At 38.7% G+C, this 20,771-nt stretch overlaps 1 protein-coding gene across 3 annotated transcripts in view; it reads right to left on the reverse strand.

Moving 5' to 3' along the window:
• The window catches only part of LOC144973061 (toll-like receptor 4), a 38,887-nt gene that overhangs the window by 11,133 nt on the left and 6,983 nt on the right, over positions 1-20,771 (reverse strand). Inside the window, exons 2-3 of one of the 3 annotated variants that reach the window (XM_078915038.1) lie at positions 14,687-14,798; positions 1,468-3,480 (exon numbers count right to left, since the gene is read on the reverse strand). In XM_078915038.1, the coding sequence (XP_078771164.1) occupies positions 1,468-3,463 (1,996 nt within the window). In that variant the 5' untranslated portion in view covers positions 3,464-3,480; positions 14,687-14,798. Of the gene's footprint in view, positions 1-1,467; positions 3,481-14,686; positions 14,799-20,771 lie in introns of those variants that run through there. The other 2 variants (XM_078915040.1, XM_078915039.1) reach the window with 2 other exon arrangements.

Consider the following 20,771-nt stretch of genomic DNA (forward strand, 5'->3'; position numbering starts at 1 on the left):
TTGCCTCAATAAATCAAGAATAGCAACTGAACACATGTAATATAGCCTGTTAAAATGTAATTCAACGACATTTCAAGCTTTGAAGAACATGAAAGCAGAAATACATTAGAAACTTCAAACTTAAGTGTCACCTGTGACATTTTAACCAATGACACCAATGGTCACAAAAAGTACCAGAAGTCACACAAACTCTAGATAAATATCAGCCATGGTAATGAATTCATGTAACCATACGGTAACATCCGCCCTACTGCTCAAATCTGATAGTTTGTAATAATTTAGTGTGTTAATAGTAAATCAAATCAAATTTCTTGACAACCCTTCTTTTATCTGGATTCGTCAAAAGCTTGAGTTTTGTCTTTTTCTTGATTGACACAACCCTGAAACATAAAAAATTAGAATTACAAGGAAATAATTAATTGTGTCAAAATCAGTCTTATGTGAGATGTCATAATATCATATTTGTAAATAGAATAACAGCTGAAAACATAATTTTTTGGTGGCACTTTGTAATATCCAATATCAAGTGTTGCTTGTGACAATGTAAAATAGCGATGACACCAAAGTTCAACTTACCTTTTCTGCCTGGAGCCACGCTGGAAAGGCAAATGAAAGTGCTGCACTTCAAAGACTGGTAAGAAGGGTGGATCAAAATTGCGAATCGCCATTTAACGAAACAAACTTCTACGTGTTCACGCATGCCGTGTTGCTTGTGACAAATGACACCAAAACCAATAAACCTCAATATCGGCAAAACGGTATACATTTACTCCAAGATTTGAATTCAGAGAGTAAATCTATGCTTTTTTCTCTAATAAAACATTTTATAAACATTAAACATGAGCTTTAAAGTTTCGTGTCGAGTCTTAGTATTGGGCTGTGTTTGATGACACCAAAGGTCACAAGCAACACCAACTTTTTAAGAACTCTATATGAAACTTAATCAGATATGTAATATACTGCAATTGTGTTTAAAAGTAAATTTTGACTTTATACTATTAGTCAAATTTCAATCACGTGTGCTAAAACATCACATTTAATTTCTACATGATTTCTAAAAAGGTGATGCGTTGACCTCGTTTTAAGCACATGCCAAACAGCATTCAAATTTGACTTTCAAGTTGTTTATTTCATATTCTGTTGAACAGAGTACGTTGAGCTATCTCATTTTATCTCTTCTTCATATTATCAATTGATTACAAGCATTAACCCAATGAAAACAGCCCATAATTAAGTAAAAATCAAATTTTCTTAACAGTGGTATCAGGCGGGCACCTTTTGACCTTGGCTCATATATATATATATATATATATATATATATATATATATCTATATATATGTGTGTGTGTGTGTGTGTGTGTATGTATGTATATCCATCAATACAATTGTCTGAACCATCAAACATAATATTTCTGAATTTTTAATGCGCAAAATGTAAGACTTTTCTCAAAAAAAAATAATACTCACTTAGAAATGGTAGGGCTGAGCAGGCACATGACACCTGGTTGTCACTTAGAAGAAGGCTGAAATTACGCACGTAATGGAGATGATTGTCAATGGATTGTAAGTCGTTACGTGTTAAGACAATGGAGTTCTTACGGAGGTCTAAGATTTCAAGACGTGGTGTGAATTCCAGGTCAAAGGGTAAGATTCCAAAATGATTCGACGCTAGACAAAGATACTTAAGATTTCTGTTGGAGTGAAAAATCTTATTAGGAAGCCATTGTAAACCATTATCTGAAATATCGAAATATTCCAAGGCGGGTACATTCTCCACAACTTCAAAAAAAAACTTTGAGTTTTGTTGGGTCCTTTTCAACAGGACTTTTTGTAGTTTAGGAAATCCTTTGAAAACATTTGACTGACCGCTTACTTCTGAGCCTGTAAAGTCAATGGTTAGAAGTTCATCAAAGCCAATTAGCCTCGCATTTAATTGGATACCTCGGCGGGCATTCCTCATAGTTAATGATTTTAAAATGTTTTTCGTTACCAATATATCAACTTTGATTAGAAATTGAATTGCATTGTCCAAAATTAAAGAATTTAACATTGGTGGTATGTACCAGTAGAAAATGTCATATCCGAAGCGATGAAAAGAACCCTCGTGCAAAAACGGTATGCGATTCCTTCTCGATCCCAATAAACTCCGATTGTGCCAAGGACTATCGATGTCATAAGAGGGTTTGTTGTTACTGGCAATTTTTCTCAAATCCTTACTTTGAAAATGGGCCTCTTCATTCAACAGAATACTAGTTTCATTAAAAAATGTGTTATCCATTATGACACCATTGGTCTTAGTATCTTTTCTCCAGAAATCATTTTCTTGTTCCTTTATATTAGTCATATACACAAAACTTTCGATGCGTCGTAATCTAGACAATTGGAATATGTATACGTTATCGGCTATCACGGATGTTCCTCCTGTCACAAAAGTAAATGATTTCAAACAGTTTCTCCATTTGTATTTGGTCAATTCATCCAGATCGATCATGAGTGCATAACTGTTCAACCATACAAAATGAGACACACAAACATGTTTCAAAAATTGCACCATATCAGCAGTTATCATGCGATCATATATACGACTTTTCTTCTCCCGTGATGTATCATACATTCCAACCATGTCCAAGTGTAGTAGATCAAGGTGCTTTCCTTGTAACGGTTGTAACATTCTCAACAATTTGAAATTCCCAAATGACATTTTTTCTATCTTTAAAGTTGAAATATTTGGTAGGTTTTGAAATAACATGTCACAGTCTTCTTTATCATACAAGTAGGGATCCGGATGACTGGCTAAATAAAGATGCTTCACAGAAGAATCATATAATCCTATCAAACTGTCATTATTTATCTTTTCAAGATACTTACAGTATATTTTCAAACTCTCAAGGTATTTAAGGTTTGTAAACTCATTTCCAATTATCAAGTTACTAAAACTGTCGATAGCGAGATTTGTAAGTTCAGGTAACACATCAAATATATCAATAAATTCAGAATAATTTGACGCATAACCATAATTCTCATTGTCATCTATTTGAAGTGATTTCAGATATGGTGTGTGATGAAAAACCCCATAGGGAAATGCATTATTTGTGATAACTAACCTATTTCTGCTGAGTACGAGTGAATTTAATTGTCTCAGTCCCTTAAAAGCGTCCACATCCAAAGCATTCAAATTACACATTTTGCACTCTAATACTTTAAGTTGCTCAAATCTCTTGAATGGGCTACTTTGGAAAGTAACAATGTCATTGTAATTCAAAATCAAAATAGTAATGTTTGAAAAGTTAAGATTACTTATATCTCTAGATGTAATCCCTCTTCCAGAACAATCGAGAATATTCCCGTGAAATACCGTATCCGGAGAGACCGTGCATGGACGACTGCAGTCGGTTGGCAGACAGATAATTATGATCATACACATACAAAAATTGAACTGTTTATACTTACAACTAGCCATCATTAACGTTTATTTTACCCCTGCAAAAGAGTAAATAAAAAAAGTTTTTTGTTATTATGGACAGTGACTTTATGGAAGATACCAGCAGTTAATTGAATTTTGCCGAGCTTGTGTCGGTAGTCATATATATATATATATATATATATATATATATATATATATATATATATATATATATATATATATATATATATATAAAAGGGCAGGGCTGATATATAAGTACCGTTTGCCCATAAATCAAAACATATTTTATGTACAATCATGATAATTCACACACGAACACACAAACACATACACACACACACACACACTCTCTCTCTCTCTCTCTCTCTCAAACCACACTTCCACACTCATGGGCAACAACTAATTTATGTGACGTCATTTGTGTTCATAATTGAGTGACGTCAAAAACTTACTAAGGCAACGCCGTTGAGAAAAGGTCCCAAGACAGATACCTTCAGAAATGAATGCGCGGAGAAAAAACATTTTTACCCAACATTTGAAACGATAGAGAGACTCTTCTGCAGGAAATTGTGATGTGACGAAGCTTGGGTCTACCACTACGGCAGGATTTCAAATTTCAGTCACTGGAGTACAGGCATAAAGGGTATTCAAAGTCATTGTCTGCGAGAAAGGTCTTGTTTACCAATTAATGGGTCTAGATCATGTGGAATTTCTTAAACAATGGCAAACAGTAAACTCTAAACAATATGTTTCAACTCTACAATCCTCAAAAATATACTCGCACCGGTTCGAGGAGGTAGAGATTCGATATTGCAGAATGACAATGTGCGACCTCACAATAGTCGTCAAATTCTGTTCACACTTCCGACCCTACAGCTCCCTAGCCCTACATTTAGTCCGGATCATGCCCAATCTGACTTTTTCTTGTTCACCCAGCTCAAGAGCATTTGAAAGGAGATCGTTACGGCAGCGATTTGGAGGTAGTGGCAGATGTTCGTTATGGTGCATTGTAAAATCATCGGGATTCTTCGTTGACAGCATGCGCCAACGAGTTATTATTATTATTATTATTATTATTATTATTATTATTATTATTATTATTATTATTATTATTATTATTATCATTATTTACTTACTATTATTATTATTGTTGTTGTTGTAATCGTCATCATCATCATTATTATGATTTTGATTATTATTATTTTTTAATCAAGTAGTTGGAGTAATTTAATCAGTTATCGATTTATTACGAAAATCTTTTATGTGTTATAATCTCGTTGTTGTTTTTCATTATTGTGCTCTTCTATTGTTTATTACTTTTTAAAATCTTATTTTTTTTCTGTTTGTCTCATTTGTTGTTGTTGTTGTTCTTGTTGTTGTTGTTGTTGGTGTGTTTGTTTGTTTTGTCATCTAAGACAAACCCGATTCATTATAAATATGTGGCCAGACTTTCTGCCATTTTTAATTGAGCGATGTACTTCTGTGAATTAATTGCCGTATTATATTGAAATTTACAAGACAACAATTATAATAATAATAATAATAATGATAATAACAATAATAATAATAATAATAAATAATAATAATAATAATAATAATAATAATAATAATAATAATAATAATAAATAATAATAGATACTGAATATTAGACTAGACGATTGACATCTATCTACTGAATACAGGTGGTATTTTTAGGGGTGTTTCTTTTTTTACGAAACCTGCCAAAACACGCCGAAACCCGACAAAGTTATGGGAAGTAGGTAGCAGTGGGGAATGAACCTGGGACTCAGGGAAGTGTACACCATTGGGGAGTGAACCTGGGAATGGGTTTTGTAAAAAAAGCAATTACTTTTTTACGAAACCCGACAATATCCTACAAAGTTATGGAAAGAAAGTAGGCAACAGTGGGGGAGTGAACCCGAGACTCAGGGAAGTGTACACTATTGGGGAGTAAACCTAAGTCTATGGTTTTTCGGCGGGTTTCGTAAAAAAGTAATTGCTTCATTCTCGTCTCCCATAGTTCGGCTTCATTTCCCATTGGTATCTATCTTTTATAGTCCCAGGTTCATTTCCACTGATATCCTCTTTTCACAGTCCCAGGTTCACTCCCAACCGGTGTGCGCTTCACTGAATCCCGGTTCATTGCCCAATGGTGCCCACTTTCCATAACTTTTGACAACTTTTTTCAGTAGGTTTCGAAATAAAAGTACATTCTGAGCTCACTGTCCACTGGTATCAGCCTCTCGCCGTCCCAGGTTCAATCCTCATCGGTGTCCAAATCCCAGATTCACTCTCCACTGCTGCCTACTTCCCATAACTTTGGCGGGTTTTGGCGGGTTCGTAAAAAAAGTAATTCCCCTTCCCCCTTGGTATTGCTTTTTTACAAAATCCAGAGTCCCAGGTTCACTCCCCATAAGTGTACACTTCCCTGAATCTCAGGATCACCCCCCGCTGTTGCCTACTTCAATATCTTTGTCGGGTATTGCCAGGTTTCGTTGGGTTTCGTAAAAAAGTAATTGATTTTATATGAAACTCGTTGAAACCCGCCGAAACCAGAGTCTCGGGTTCACTCCCTTCTGGTGTACACTTCCATGAATCTCAAGTTAACTCCCCACTGTTGCCTACTTCCCATAACTTTGTAGGATATTGCCGGGTTTCTAAAAAAAGTAATTGCTTTTATGTGAAACGCTGAAACCCGTCGAAAACCATAGTCTCAGGTTTACTCCCCACTGGTGTACACTTCCCTGAGTCTCAGGTTCACTCCCCGTTGCCTACTTCCCATAACTTTGTCGGATATAGCCGGGTTTCGTAAAAAAGTAATTGCTTTATGTGAAACTCGCTGAAACCCGTCGAAAACCATAGTCTCAGGTTCACTCCCCACTGGTGTAACTTCCCTGAGTCTCAGGTTCACTCCCCACTGGTGTACACTTCCCTGAGTCTCAGGTTCACTCCCCACTGTTGCCTACTTCCCACAACTTTATCGGATATTGCTGAGTTTCTAAAAAAAAGTAATTGCTTTTATGTGAAACTCGTTGAAACCCGCCGAAAACTAGAGTCTCAGGTTCACTCCCCACTGGTGTACACTTTCATGAATCTCATGTTAACTCCCCACTGTTGCCTACTTCCCATAACTTTGTCGGATATTGCCGGGTTTCGTAAAAAAGTAATTGCTTTTATGTTAAACTCGCTGAAATCCGTCGAAAATCATAGTCCTAGGTTCACTCCCCACTGGTGTACACTTCACTGAGTCTCAGGTTCACTCCCCACTGTTGCCTACTTCCCATAACTTTGTCGGATATTGCCGGGTTTCGTAAAAAAGTAATTGCCTTTATGTGAAACTCGCTGAAACCCGCCGAAAACCATAGTCTCAGGTTCACTCCCCATTATTTGCCTACTTTTCCATAACTTTGCCCCATTTTGTTGGGATTTGGCGCATTTCGTAAAAAAAAGTAATTCCTTTTATTTTTACAAAACCCGCCGAAACCCAGTCTCAGGTTCACTCCCCACTGGTGTACACTTCCCCCCCCCCACATCTCAGGTTCACTCCCCACTGTTGCCTACTACCCATAACTTTCGTCGGGTTTCGTAAAAAAGTAATTGCTTTTATATGAAACTAGCTGAAGCCCGCCGAAAACCATAGTCTCAGGTTCACTCCCCACTGGTGCACACTTCACTGAGTCTCAGGTTCACTCACCACGCTTTGCCTACTTTCCACAACTTTGCCGCATATTGTCGGGTTTCGTAAAAAAGTAATCCCTCCCCTCCATTTTGTTATTGCTTTTTTACAAAACCCAGAGTCCCAGATTCACTCCCCACTGGTGTACACTTCCCTGAAGCTCGGATATTGCTAGGTGTCGTCGGGTTTCGTAAAAAAGTAATTTCTTTTTATTACGAAACCCGCCAATACCCAGTCCCAGGTTCACTCCCCACTGGTGTACACTTCTCTGAGTCCCAGAGTCACTCCCACAGCTGCCCTCTTCCCATAACTTAGTTTTCGGAGAAAAAAAAAACACCGTATTATAGTGCAAAACCACTATTCAGTGTCAGATACTGAATAGTACAAAACCACTACTCAGTATCAGATACTGAATAGTACAAAACCACTATTCAGTATCAGATACTGAATAGTGCTAACAATTATTATATAATAAGGGTTGAGTGATAAACACTGAGTTAATTTTCTTTAAATTCTTTCTGATCTACACAACAACATTATCTGTTTACTTTTGCCTCTGTTTGTAATCCTGTGATGTTGATATACATGGTATCATTATGACTTGGATACATGCAATTTGATTATACATTACAGTATCTTATCTTATCTAGACTAGTGCAGTCTTGCAATTCATGAGGCTAGCCGCGTACCTCTCATTTGATTACTTCATGCTATCTTGGCGTTAGCATTATAATTATGTTATTTAAAATAGTCATGAGTCTATACTTATAACGATCACGTAGTAGACTATTTTACTAAAATATGAGTAGGCTTGTTTAGCCGTTTGTACCATTTGAACATGTTACTGGGTTTGACTTTAGACCAGTCTTGAGTAAACATTATCCATATTGTAATAGGGTTTCACTACCTGTAAATACACTCGCAATATTTACTGTATATACCTCTGTCTGCGGGCACAAAATTCCCGCAGACAGGCCAAGGAAGTTTAACACGGAGATATCTGACGTCATGTATATATTTATCATGTCAAACCAGATTTCAATCCAATCATAGTTGGACTAGGAGGAGCATTCCAACCTGCCACCATTACATCAGCCCGGCAATCAATATTAAAGACCTTAGAGACAGCCAGACCGGCTAAGCACCTCGGCTTCCACAAAGATAAGTTTCACAAAGAAGAATACTGTGGTTATGTTAAGTGCCCAATGACGTAAACTAAACAATAAAGATATCTAAATACGTATATTAATATCATGAAACAGAATAAATCAGACTTACATTTATTGTCAAATATAAGTGCGGCTGGAACTTGCTTTATTCATTACGTATTTCATTGTGAAGGTCATATCCTTAGATAGTTATACGAGCCATTAATCATTGCTGTTTAATACTACCATGTATTATATAACGGGGAAATCATAAGATTTGCAGACCTCTATTAAATTAATCTTAATTAAAATGGCGATTCTATGAGTTTAGAAGCTGACTACCTATGTAAAACAATCGAGTGGTTTGGAGAATTATCACTTAGTATTTTCTTAAACAAAAATTTAACCCCCACCTTAAATACCACATTACACTATCTATCTTCTACCTAAATATCCATCCATCTTTTTATTCATCCATCCATTTATCTATCTATTTCTCTAACTCTGTATGTCTATCCATGTAAATAATATATCTATGTATTCTTATCTATCTGCTTAAGTCAGTGTATACAATTAAGAACAATTGGTTATAGCAAGAGTAAATTAATACTTATTAATACTTAATAATCACTTATTTACAAACTAGACATAACGTTAGACAGGGTGTTCCAGAAGTTTGGAATCAATAACAAATTGAATTTATTCTGAAAATAATGAAGACATCATTATGAAATTTGCTTAAGTTCATAAAGAAATAATTCAAGTTTCTATTGTTCCCACGTTTATTGATGGCAGTTGAATCAGTCAGCAAAAAACGCCCAAAACCACTTGGAAAGAACATGATTTAGCGGCGCATCAAAGTAGGTACTGATCGCACAACATGGTGGACACGTTGAAATCTATTAAAGATGTATGCATCTCAATAACCGTAAAAGATCTGTTAAGTCATTTCTCTGGTTTGCATTAAAAAAAACTTAAATTATTTCTCTTTATTTTCTCTAACATCCGCGTTGTCTGTTTATCCATGAATTATTTTATTATTGATTCCAGACTTTTGGGACATCCTGTATATCGTTAAAGCATACATGTAATTAACTAACGACAATAATATAATGTATTCAAAAATGTATTAAATTATCAATTTAATTTATCAAATTATCTATAACTGTACTCAGTACATTATACGTGCTGATAATATAATAATTGTACTATAGTCTGTTCTAGAATATCGCAAATTCCTTCAATGGTACGACATGAAATGTGGTGCATTGACTTTTATTGCATACGGGCTTATATTAATTTTAAGTGCCATTACGAATTTTGAATATGACGGTGATAGACCAATCAGTTCTCTTACAATGCCGAATTCCTTTGATCTTTTCGGCGCTTTTAATAAAATATGACTTAAATTTGTTAAATTGTCAGAAATGGTGTGTTAAATCTCTGTCCCGTGGAGAGAATAATAGTAACAAAGTTCCGTTCAGTTGCGTAGCTTTGTAAATAATTTTGGGTTGTTTCAAATAATGTAATAATAGGTAGAATTCACACTTCGTGTGTTGCTAAGCATTAACCAATCAGAATATTCCCTGCATCTAGCCCTTGTGTACAGACTCTGTACTACTTCCTGTAGCATACAAACACCCCTTACACAGTTGAATAACAACAAGATATGAAGTGAATAGAAAAGTGCCAGAAGACAATAGAGAATAAAAATTTTTCGCGGCGGTGGTGGGGTTTGAACCTGCGACCTTATTGGTACGACAACTCCGCCTGGCAGGTGAGAGCGTGGCTCTACCGTGTGAGCTATCCAAGAACACAAAAATATTCGTTTCAAACTCAAAGTCATTACTAGATCCCTCTCTCACCCACTTCTTGAGACCGCCGATTCGTTCGTACACCACCATCGCGAATAATTTTGACCAGCAGTTAAGCTTAATAGCCAATATTCTCAACACAAACATATAACATAGAAACGATTGAGACATTGAGTATGTTCCGGTGTATGGGGTGAATTTTTTAATTCAGAAAAGTGAGTGGAGCAGGCACTTATGTTGGTAACAACAAGATATGAAGTGAATAGAAAAGTGCCAGAAGACAATAGAGAATAAAAATTTTTCGCGGCGGTGGTGGGGTTTGAACCTGCGACCTTATTGGTACGACAACTCCGCCTGGCAGGTGAGAGCGTGGCTCTACCGTGTGAGCTATCCACGAACACAAAATATTCGTTTCAAACTCAAAGTCATTACTAGATCCCTCTCTCACCCACTTCTTGAGACCGCCGATTCGTTCGTACACCACCATTGCGAATAATTTTGACCAGCAGTTAAGCTTAATAGCCAATATTCTCAACACAAACATATAACATAGAAACGATTGAGACATTGAGTATGCTCCGGTGTATGGGGTGAATTTTTTAATTCAGAAAAGTGAGTGGAGCAGGCACTTATGTTGGTAACAACAAGATATGAAGTGAATAGAAAAGTGCCAGAAGACAATAGAGAATAAAAAATTTTCGCGGCGGTGGTGGGGTTTGAACCTGCGACCTTATTGGTACGACAACTCCGCCTGGCAGGTGAGAGCGTGGCTCTACCGTGTGAGCTATCCACGAACACAAAAATATTCGTTTCAAACTCAAAGTCATTACTAGATCCCTCTCTCACCACTTCTTGAGACCGCCGATTCGTTCGTACACCACCATCGCGAATAATTTTGACCAGCAGTTAAGCTTAATAGCCAATATTCTCAACACAAACATATAACATAGAAACGATTGAGACATTGAGTATGCTCCGGTGTATGGGGTGAATTTTTTAATTCAGAAAAGTGAGTGGAGCAGGCACTTATGTTGGTAACAACAAGATATGAAGTGAATAGAAAAGTGCCAGAAGACAATAGAGAATAAAATTTTTTTTTTTTACACAGTTGAATGTGATAATATTATGATATAATATTACTATAATCTCGTAGTACGAGTCCCGGGTTTTGTAATGAATATACAGCGCATATAACTTTAAAAATAAAGTTAGTTATCGCTTAATCTGTCGAAACTTGTCTAATGAACATTTCAATCTTTCCATTATTTACTCGAATATTAAAAAAATAATTGTTTTCTGTGTTTTCCTGTCCCTGTCACCGACCAATAACCATGAATCAAAACTCGTGTGAACTGTATAATAATAAGACGGATAATAAATAATCATTTTGAATAACCAGGTTTTTAAAAAATGAATTAAGTAGACAAATGGATGTGCTATTGAGTTATTTATTTCTTGAATTCCTTTTTATTTCTTCATGTTTGTACAGATCTGTCGCGTCCAACTAGCTCCGATTCCGTTGTGCTAATATACAGACACGTCTGAGAAAAATGAATAATGATAATACCCAGACATACTGTGTATCAGGGAAAAGGAAAAGCAAAGCAGCAGGAAGTTGTATCCAAAACAAACAAGGTGAACTGCTATTTGAAGAACAACATATAGAAAGCTGATGGGTAGAATACATAGGCGAACTGTACAATGATCCAAATAGAAATGAACCACCACTGAAATTCAAAGAACCATTAAGCGGACCAAACATCACCAAAAGTGAAATTGAACATGCCATGGAACGAATGAGGGATGGTAAAGCAACAGGCCCTGATGAAATATCTGTAGAGGTATTAAAAAGCCTAGGAGATCTAGCAATTGATGAACTTCACATATTATTCAACAATATATACAACACTGGGAAAATTCCAGAAGATCTCTGTAACTCTATTTTCATAGCAATACCAAAGAAAGCAGGTGCAGTCAGATGCGAAAATTTTAGAACTATAAGTTTAATAAGCCACATCAACAAAATACTGTTGCGTATAATTATCAACAGGCTAAGGAATAAGATTAACCCCGAAATCGCAGAAGAACAATATGGATTCCAACCTGACAGAGGGACAAGGAACGCAATATACCTCCTCCGTGTTTTAAGTGAAAGAGCTATACAGGTTCAGACCCCACTATACCTCTGTTTTGTCGACTACAAAAAAGCTTTTGATAGAGTACGCCACGAAGAAATACTAAAACAACTGCACTCCATTGGCGCTGATGAGAAAGACCTCAGACTCATGCAAACATTATACTACACCCAGCAGGCATCTATCAAAATCGGAAACTCTACAGGAAATTCCATTCCTATTAAGAAAGGAGTCCGTCAAGGGTGTGTTGCCTCACCAGATCTGTTTAATCTATACCAAGAAACAATCATGAGGGGCATAACTAATATGGAGGGAATAAAAGTAGGAGGTCACAACATAAATAATATAAGATATGCAGACGATACGGTACTCATTGCAACATCAGAAATCCAACTTCAAAAGATTATTGACAAAGTGGTAGTAGATAGTGAAGCCAAGGGAATGGAAGTGAATATCACCAAAACGGAATGCATGGTAATACAGAAAAACCCCGAAAACAACAACACCTGCAATATAACGATTCACGGCGAGCAACTTACCAACGTAGAAAGTTTTAAATACCTAGGTTCAATAGTGACAACAGATGGAAGATGTAACCGAGACATACGAGCAAGAATAACTCAAGCCAAACAGGCCTTCATGGACCTGGGAAACATTTTGAAAAACAAACAGATGTCGTTCGGGATTAGATTCCGAGTCTTGAAGTGCTACGTGTGCCAATCTTGTTATACGGATGCGAAAGCTGGACTACAAATGCAGAAACACAAAAGAACATTGAAGCTTTTGAAATGTGGTGCTTGAGAAGGATGCAGAGAATATCGTATACTGCACACAAAACGAACGAAGAAGTGCTAAAACAAACATACCAACAAAGGAAACTAATGCCCTTAATAGCGGATCGACAACTATCCTTTTTCGGACACATAGTAAGGAAAGATAAGAATGAATACCTGGCAAGTTGTGGAAAAATACCTGGTAAACGCGCCCGGGGGAGACAAAGAAAAACACTCATAGACCAACTGAAGGGCTTCACCAACCTAACAACCCAAGAGCTGTTTGAAAAAGCAAGAGACAGGGAGGAATGGAGAGAGATAATTCATGCAGTATCCGAAGCCTGGACCAGGCATGGAACCTAGAAGAAGATACTGTGTATAATCAACAATGATTGTACACTGACGATTTTTAAGAATACGAAAACGTTAGAAATGAACATAAAACGTGAAAAGAATTAAGTAAAGAAATAAAATATCAATAAAAGTGTTTTGTTTTTTAAAATACCCAAACAACAAATCAGTAGAGGGATAGTAGCTTACTATGTATACAGAATATACATCGTCATTCACATGGATTGCGTGGCCAAATGGGTAAGAAATCAGTGCTGCAGGTTCGATTCCCGACTGCGCCACTGTTTATATTTTCTATTATCATTATTTCTTTGTTCGTTTTATTTTAATTTGTTTTTTTTTTTGGAGTGTATTCTTTCTACAGAATGTTGTGAATGATAAATTCTCTCTCTCTCTCTCTCTCTCTCTCTCTCTCTCTCTCTCTCTCTCTCTCTCTTTCTTTCTCTCTCTGTCTCTCTGTCTCTCTCTCATTATATATATATATATATATATATATATATATATATATATATATATATATATATATATACCTTATTTGCTTTCTATATGGCATTGGACATTGTAAGATTCACACCCCCCCAGCTCCAATCTTTTAAAAAAAATATTAAAGAGTTTTTGTAAATGAATTTTTGAAAGCTCGTTCAGAAATAGGAAATTAATATCTCACTCAGAAGCGGAACAAATAATCAGGGGTAACAAAATAAAAGTAAAAACGAATAAATTAATAAATAAATACATAATATGTATGTATTTATTAATTTATTCGTTTTTATAATTTTGTAATTATATTATAATTACATATAAATAAATAAATATAAGTAAATAGATTAATCTCACTCATTTAGAAAGCGATCAAATGATAAGAAAAAAAGTATTTAAAAAATTATTGTTCTTCCTCATATTAAATATCATTTATTATAATAATAAAAGTAAAAAGCCGGGGTTCGGGATGGAAGACATTTAACATTTGCAACAGTGTATGGCGCACACTATCTATACGGAGTATTCACTGAAGCATATCATAAAAATTGGACAGCACATTGAGCTATTTATATACCACCCATTCTTTCTTTCATGTAGGGATATTCTCGGATAAAGTTTCCTGTTTCATCTGTAAATTTCGGGTAGAGTTAACGTTCGGTTAAATAGCAAATCGTGCCAACCAGTTTTCGAGCCTCTTGGTCTGTCACAAAAATCTACCTGGTTTCCATTTAATTTTATGAATACCAAGAATATTTTCACCAAACAAATCACAAATAAATGCATTGGACATTCAGCACACTTATGTTACTTTTTGACTTTGAGCTTTTACTTTGAGCTTTTATGCGCAATATCCACTTAACGTGCTCAAAGCGCTTTACAAACCTTTACGGGCTGGCCGTCTCTCAGGTCAGGTCTTGATTGTAGGGTGTCGTTTGATGCAATGGTGTGAGGTTGGACTGCTACTTCTATGTCCATACTAGGAAGGGATTGAAATCTGATTTGATATGATAATATATACAAGCCGTTATATTTCTCCGTGTTAAACTTCCTTGGCTTGTCTGCGGAACGTATGTGCCCCCAGACAGTGCTATAGATAGGGTCCAAAGTCAGACCTAATAACATGTTCAAAATGGTACAAACGTCTAAACAAGCCTAATAATATTTAGTAAAATAGTCTAATACGTGAACGTTATAAGTATAGACTCATGAATATTATAAGTAACATAATCATAATGCTAACGGCATGAAGTAAACAAATGATAGGTACTCCGGCCTCATGAATAGACTGCTCTAGATAAACAAGACTAAATAAACAATGGTCTTGTAACGTGCGATCAAAATACACGTAACCAAGTCATAATGATACCATGCATATCAACATCATAGGTATACGAATGGAGGTAAGAGATTAGGCGGAGAATATTGTTGACACATAATCTGTAGATCAGAAAGAATTTTAAGAAAATTAAATCATTGTATTCCACTCACCCCTTATAAATCAAAAAAAGTACACCACTGAACAGAATAAAAGACCACGTCCTCTCCTGTGAAGGTACTTTTGAGAAAGAGAATGTTTCGTTGCAAGGTGAGTGTTTTCTAAGGTTTAAGCGACCATGATTCCATTTCCACTTGTCTTTGTTTTACGGCGATGATGAGAGGGGTGGAGATGGGCGTGTCTCCAGGTGTTCACACTTAATTTACCATTTTCCGGTATTTGTTTGTTTGTTTTTGTTTGCTTTTAGGTGTTAAACGGCGCTTTCAACACTATTTAGGTCATTTATGCGCCCCTTTCTTGCGTTTGTCAATTTTTATCGGCCGTGAGAGGCCCTAGCTGCTCAATCGTGTTAATGTTAATACAGTTGTAATATCTTTTTATTTATAAAACCGAATAGTTACATATTTGTTATTTTAAAATGTTTATTTACAATTTCTGCAGGAGTTCACGTTCCTGCATACACTTTAAAAATTTAAGCGGATCGACTGACTGGAACAGAGACTTCAAGTACCTGATTTCATAATGTTGTGATCTTATCTGTTCTGTGTAGATTCTATCAAAATATGTCGAACTGTGAGGTCACAGTAACAGATACAGCTTCTGCAGAGGGGCTTTACATCCCTCTCTAGAACGAAACTGTGAGTGAGGGCAGTGATCCGGTGTCTCATTATTTTGACCTCGTCTCTTCTTCTTAGCCCCGAGTTGGGTCTGGGGCCGAGGCCAGTTTTAATTTGTTTTGAACATCTCGACTCCAGGATTGTTCCCATTCCGTTCGAATATTATTTTACTTTAAGCTTTAAATATGTGTATGGGATTTTACTTCCCTCTGGTAATTTTTGGCTCACCGTCTCCTTTGCCAATCGATCCGCTTCTTCGTTCCCCCTGATACCCACATGGCTGGGTACCCAGAGGAAAAAAACTTTCTTCTTTTTGCTAAAATAGTTTGTTTTCACCTTCCAAGATACTTGCGAATCTTGGATCGGTCCGATAAAAATTTGAAATCCCCTTAAGTATGGATAGCGAGTCGATCAAAAATGTGTTTTTATTCGATCTCTCAGGCAAACGGAGAGCATTTAGGATTGCTCTCGATTCCGCAGTAAAGATCGAAACATTTTCGTCCAGGCGAAGTGATCCGGTACCTTTCGATGAGTGATAGGCACACCCTACTGCATCTGCGCTCTTTGAACCATCCGTGAAGATGTACGTGTAGTTTGTGTATTTTTGTAATAGTGCTTTTAGATTCTTTTTGTATATCTGTGGGTCTGTTTGTGATTTTTCAAGTTTTGTTAAATCCAAGTTTATGTTTGGTCTATGTATGGACAATATCGGAGTCTTTGGTTGGACTTATGGATGTATCCTATCTAGAGTTATGTTCATGTCTGCAATGTCTTGTTCTATTCTATAACCTAATGGTGGTGTCAGTTTTGGATGCTTGCGAAATTTTTCTTCTAGTGTCCTATCCGTGTAGTGTACATGTTTGTGTGCTGGGTTGTCATACAGCAATGTGACCTTAGTTACATACTGGAGAGCCAGTTTTTTCCTCCTGAGATGGAGAGGTGGCTCATCTGCCTACGCATAAAGGCTTGTCACTGGAGAAGTGCAGAAAGCCCCAAGTGCCAAACGCAGTCCCTAGTGATGAATTGGGTCCAGTATGCCTAAGTGGGATGGTTTTGCTGAGCCGTATTTTGATCAAATAAGGGTACGGTATATATTTTGAAGAGTGCTACTGTCCAAACCCCATTTCGTGCTCGACAGAACTCTCATTACTCTCATTGCTTTCATGCATCGCAGTCTGAGATCTTTGATTTGGGTAAGGAAATTTTGTTTCCTATCAAAGATCACACCCAGGAATCGGGCTTGGACCTTTACCTCAATTCTGGAATTGTTGAGATAAAGATCAGGCTGTCTGATGCAGGTGCGCTTTTGGCAGAAGTGGACAGCTACCGTTTTTGATGGGGAGAAGGAGAAGCCATTGAGATTTTCCCACTCCGACAGTTTGTTTAGTTGGAGTTGTAACTGTCTCTCAATGGTGTCCATACTTGATTTACTTCGATAGCACACAAGAAAGTTATCAACATATAAGGAACAGTCAACATTCTGTCAACATTCTGTCTCATTGCATCCACTATTGAGTTTATTTTCATCTCAAACAGAATGGGAGACAGAATGCTACCCTGTGGAACTCCCTCTTTCTGATCAAACGGATCAGAAAAGGTGGATCTCGCTTTGACCTAAAAGGATCTGTTTCTTAAGAATGCTCTGACAAACATTGGAAGGTTTCCTCGTAGACCAAGATTGTGCAGATCTTTGAGGATTCCGAATTTCCAAGGCTTTCTTAAGTTCAGAGAAGATTGCTACCATGTGTTCACTTTTGGTAAAGGCCTCGCAAATGAAGCTCTCTAGTCGAACAAGGTGATCAACAGTTGACCTGTTCTTTCGAAAGCCACATTGGAGGTCGGAGAGGGAGTTGTTGTGCTCCAGGTAGAAAATCAGACGCTTGTAGACCGTTTTCTCCATCAGCTTGCACAGGCAGCTGGTCGGTAATGGCTGAGTGTGAGAGGGTTAGGGTTTTTTTCTAGCACGCAGGCGAGAAGTTGTATCCTCGCTAGGCGAGGTAGTTGCGTGACAACCCATTTAACACATGGCTGCTGTCAGCGTAATGGCCGCTAATCTGCCATGTCGAATTCCACTTGTGACGTGTAGGAAACTTAAAACATTTAAATAGCCAGGTCATTATGGCATCACGGCTTGTGTCCTTAAAAATGCTACAATGGAGCCAGTCATTGATGCCAAGCGCAGCGCACTTGTCAGCTATAAACGTGAACCAAGTCAAAGGAACCTGCAGGCATTGCGAGCTGCACGCAGCAAAGCACAGCAAACAGCACGGCGTTACGTCAACGACTACTGGCTTCAGTTGTCGGGCAACATCCAGCAAGCGTCGGACAGTGGCAGCATAAGGGCTGTGTATGAGGGCATCAAACAGGCGACAGGCAAATCTACAAAGAAAACTGCGCGTATTAAATCAAAGACAGGGAAAGCCGTCACAGACAAGGACAAGCAGATGGGAAGATGGTTAGAGCACTACTTGGAACTATACGCCAGAGAAAACTCTGTCACACAAAAAGCGTTAGACGCAATTGAAGATCTGCCAGGACTGGAAGAACTAGACGCAGAACCAATTATGGAGGAGCTCAGCAAAGCAATCGATGCTCTGGCCTGTGGCAGAGCACCCGGTAAAGACAGCATTTCACCCGAAATCATCAAATGTGGAAAGCCAGCCCTCTTGGAAACACTACATAAACTCCTGTGTCTTTGCTGGAGAGAAGGCAAGGTACCCCAGGATATGCGCTACGCCAAGATTATCACCCTCTACAAAAACAAGGGAGACCGTAGTTACTGTAATAACTATAGTGGAATCTCACTACTGAGCATTGTGGGTAAAGTCTTTGCGCGCGTTGTCCTCGCTCGACTGCAAGTCCTCGCCAAACGTATCTACCCAGAGTCGCAGTGTGGCTTCAGAGCCAAGAGGTCAACAGTGGATATAATCTCAGTACGTCAGCTTCAGGAGAAGTGCAGAAAACAGCAGATACCCCTCTACATTGCATTTATTGACCTGACAAAGGCATTTGACCTTGTTAGCAGGAAGGGCCTTTTCCAGCTGCTAAAGAAGATTGGCTGTCCTCCACAGCAGTTTAGCATCATTGCCTCCTTCCACGACGACATGAAGGGCACCATCAACTACGACGGTGGAGCCCCTAACCCTTCCCTATGCGCAGCGGCGTGAAACAAGGCTGTGTCCTCACATCGAGTTTGTTTGGTACATTTTTCTTCTTACTGCTGAAGTTTGCATTCAAACAGTCCCCAGAAGGAGTCCACTTATACACCAGAAGTGATGGGAAGCTGTTCAATCTGACACAACTGAGAGCAAAGACCAAGGTCCGCACAGTCCTTATAAGGGAAGTGCTATTTGCAGATGATGCAGCTCTATGCGCGCACACCGAGAAATACCTCCAGCGGCTGATGGACAGGTTTTCCAACGCATGCAGGGAATTCGGGCTGACGATCAGCATCAAGAAAACAAATGTAATGTGTCAGGATGTCCCCTCTATACCAGCAATTCGCATTGACAATGAGGAGCTAGAAGTCACTGATCACTTCACATACCTAGGCACAACCATCACCAGCAACCTCTCACTTGATGCAGAATTAGACAAGCGCATCGCCAAAGCTGCCGATTCCAGATCCCAGACTATACGGTGGTCCAACGCGAGGACACTTCGAGGCTCAAAGGAGGGGTTGGCGTTTACGCTAAAGAGCCATCGAAGGTAAGGGTCATTGAGAGCGTAACGGACAGCAATGGGGTTGAACCGAATTTCCGTGGAAGTAGGTGGATTGTGTTTGCATAATATCTACAAACCACCTAGAGTGACTTGGACTACACCACCGGTACCGGTGGTCAGCCATCCTTCCATCTGTCTGGGAGACTTTAATAGTCACCATCACGAATGGGGCTACCAAGACTGCAACGAGGCAGGAAGACAACTCCGCTCATGGATGGACTGTAATAATCTACACCTAGTTTACGATCCTACAGCCAAGGGTACCTTCCGGGGTACCCGCCATAAGAAGGAGTATACTCCAGACCTCACCATCGTTACGAAAGGCGCGAACGGTGAACAGCTGCAGGTGAAGCGAACAGTCCTCGGGGACTTTCCGCACAGCCAGCACAGGCCGGTTCTTGTCACAGCTGGGGTGACAATACCGAGGGTGCAGTCTCTCCCACTTTGCAGATGGAACTTCAGGAAGGCTGACTGGGAGGAATTCAGTTCCTATATCGAGCAGGTTTGCCCTGCCATTCCTCCCAAGTCCAAGAATATAACCAGATTTAGCAGGCTACTGGTTAAGAGCGCTCAACGCTCTATTCCACGGGGCAAACGGAAATTCTACACCCCTTGCTGGACAGCAGAGTCGGAAGAGCTGTACCGAGAGAACCAGCAGACCCAGTCCCAGGACGCAGCCGATATACTACTTCAGTCTCTGGCAGAGGGAAGGAAGCAACGGTGGCAAGACAACGTGGAAAGTCTCGACTTTACACACTCCAACCGCCACGCTTGGCATTTGATAAAGAAATTGGACCCAGATCGAAATTACGCGAAGGCTGCACCGGAGTGTGAGGCAGACACAATTGCCAAGAACATTAAGAGCCGTAGCAAACGGGTCCCTAATCAGGCTTTTGAGCGCGGTGTCCGCAAGGCGTACCGTACGATTTTGGACTCGCTGCCTGCGGAGGAGTCGGACTGGACGGCCCCGTTCAGTCCCCGAGAAGTGGGTGCAGCCATTAGCGAAGTGAAGAACGGCAAAGCAGCAGGGATAGATGGTGTATATTCCGATATGGTGACGCATCTGGGCCCCAGGGCACGGGCCTGGCTAGCAGAGGCAATGCCCGACGTCCTTGCAAAAGGAAAGCTTCCA

The sequence above is a fragment of the Berghia stephanieae genome, chromosome 5 (assembly GCF_034508935.2).
Source record: "Berghia stephanieae isolate SIO BIC M18660-M18661 chromosome 5, UCSD_Bste_1.3, whole genome shotgun sequence".
In the NCBI taxonomy this organism is placed as follows: domain Eukaryota; kingdom Metazoa; phylum Mollusca; class Gastropoda; order Nudibranchia; family Aeolidiidae; genus Berghia; species Berghia stephanieae.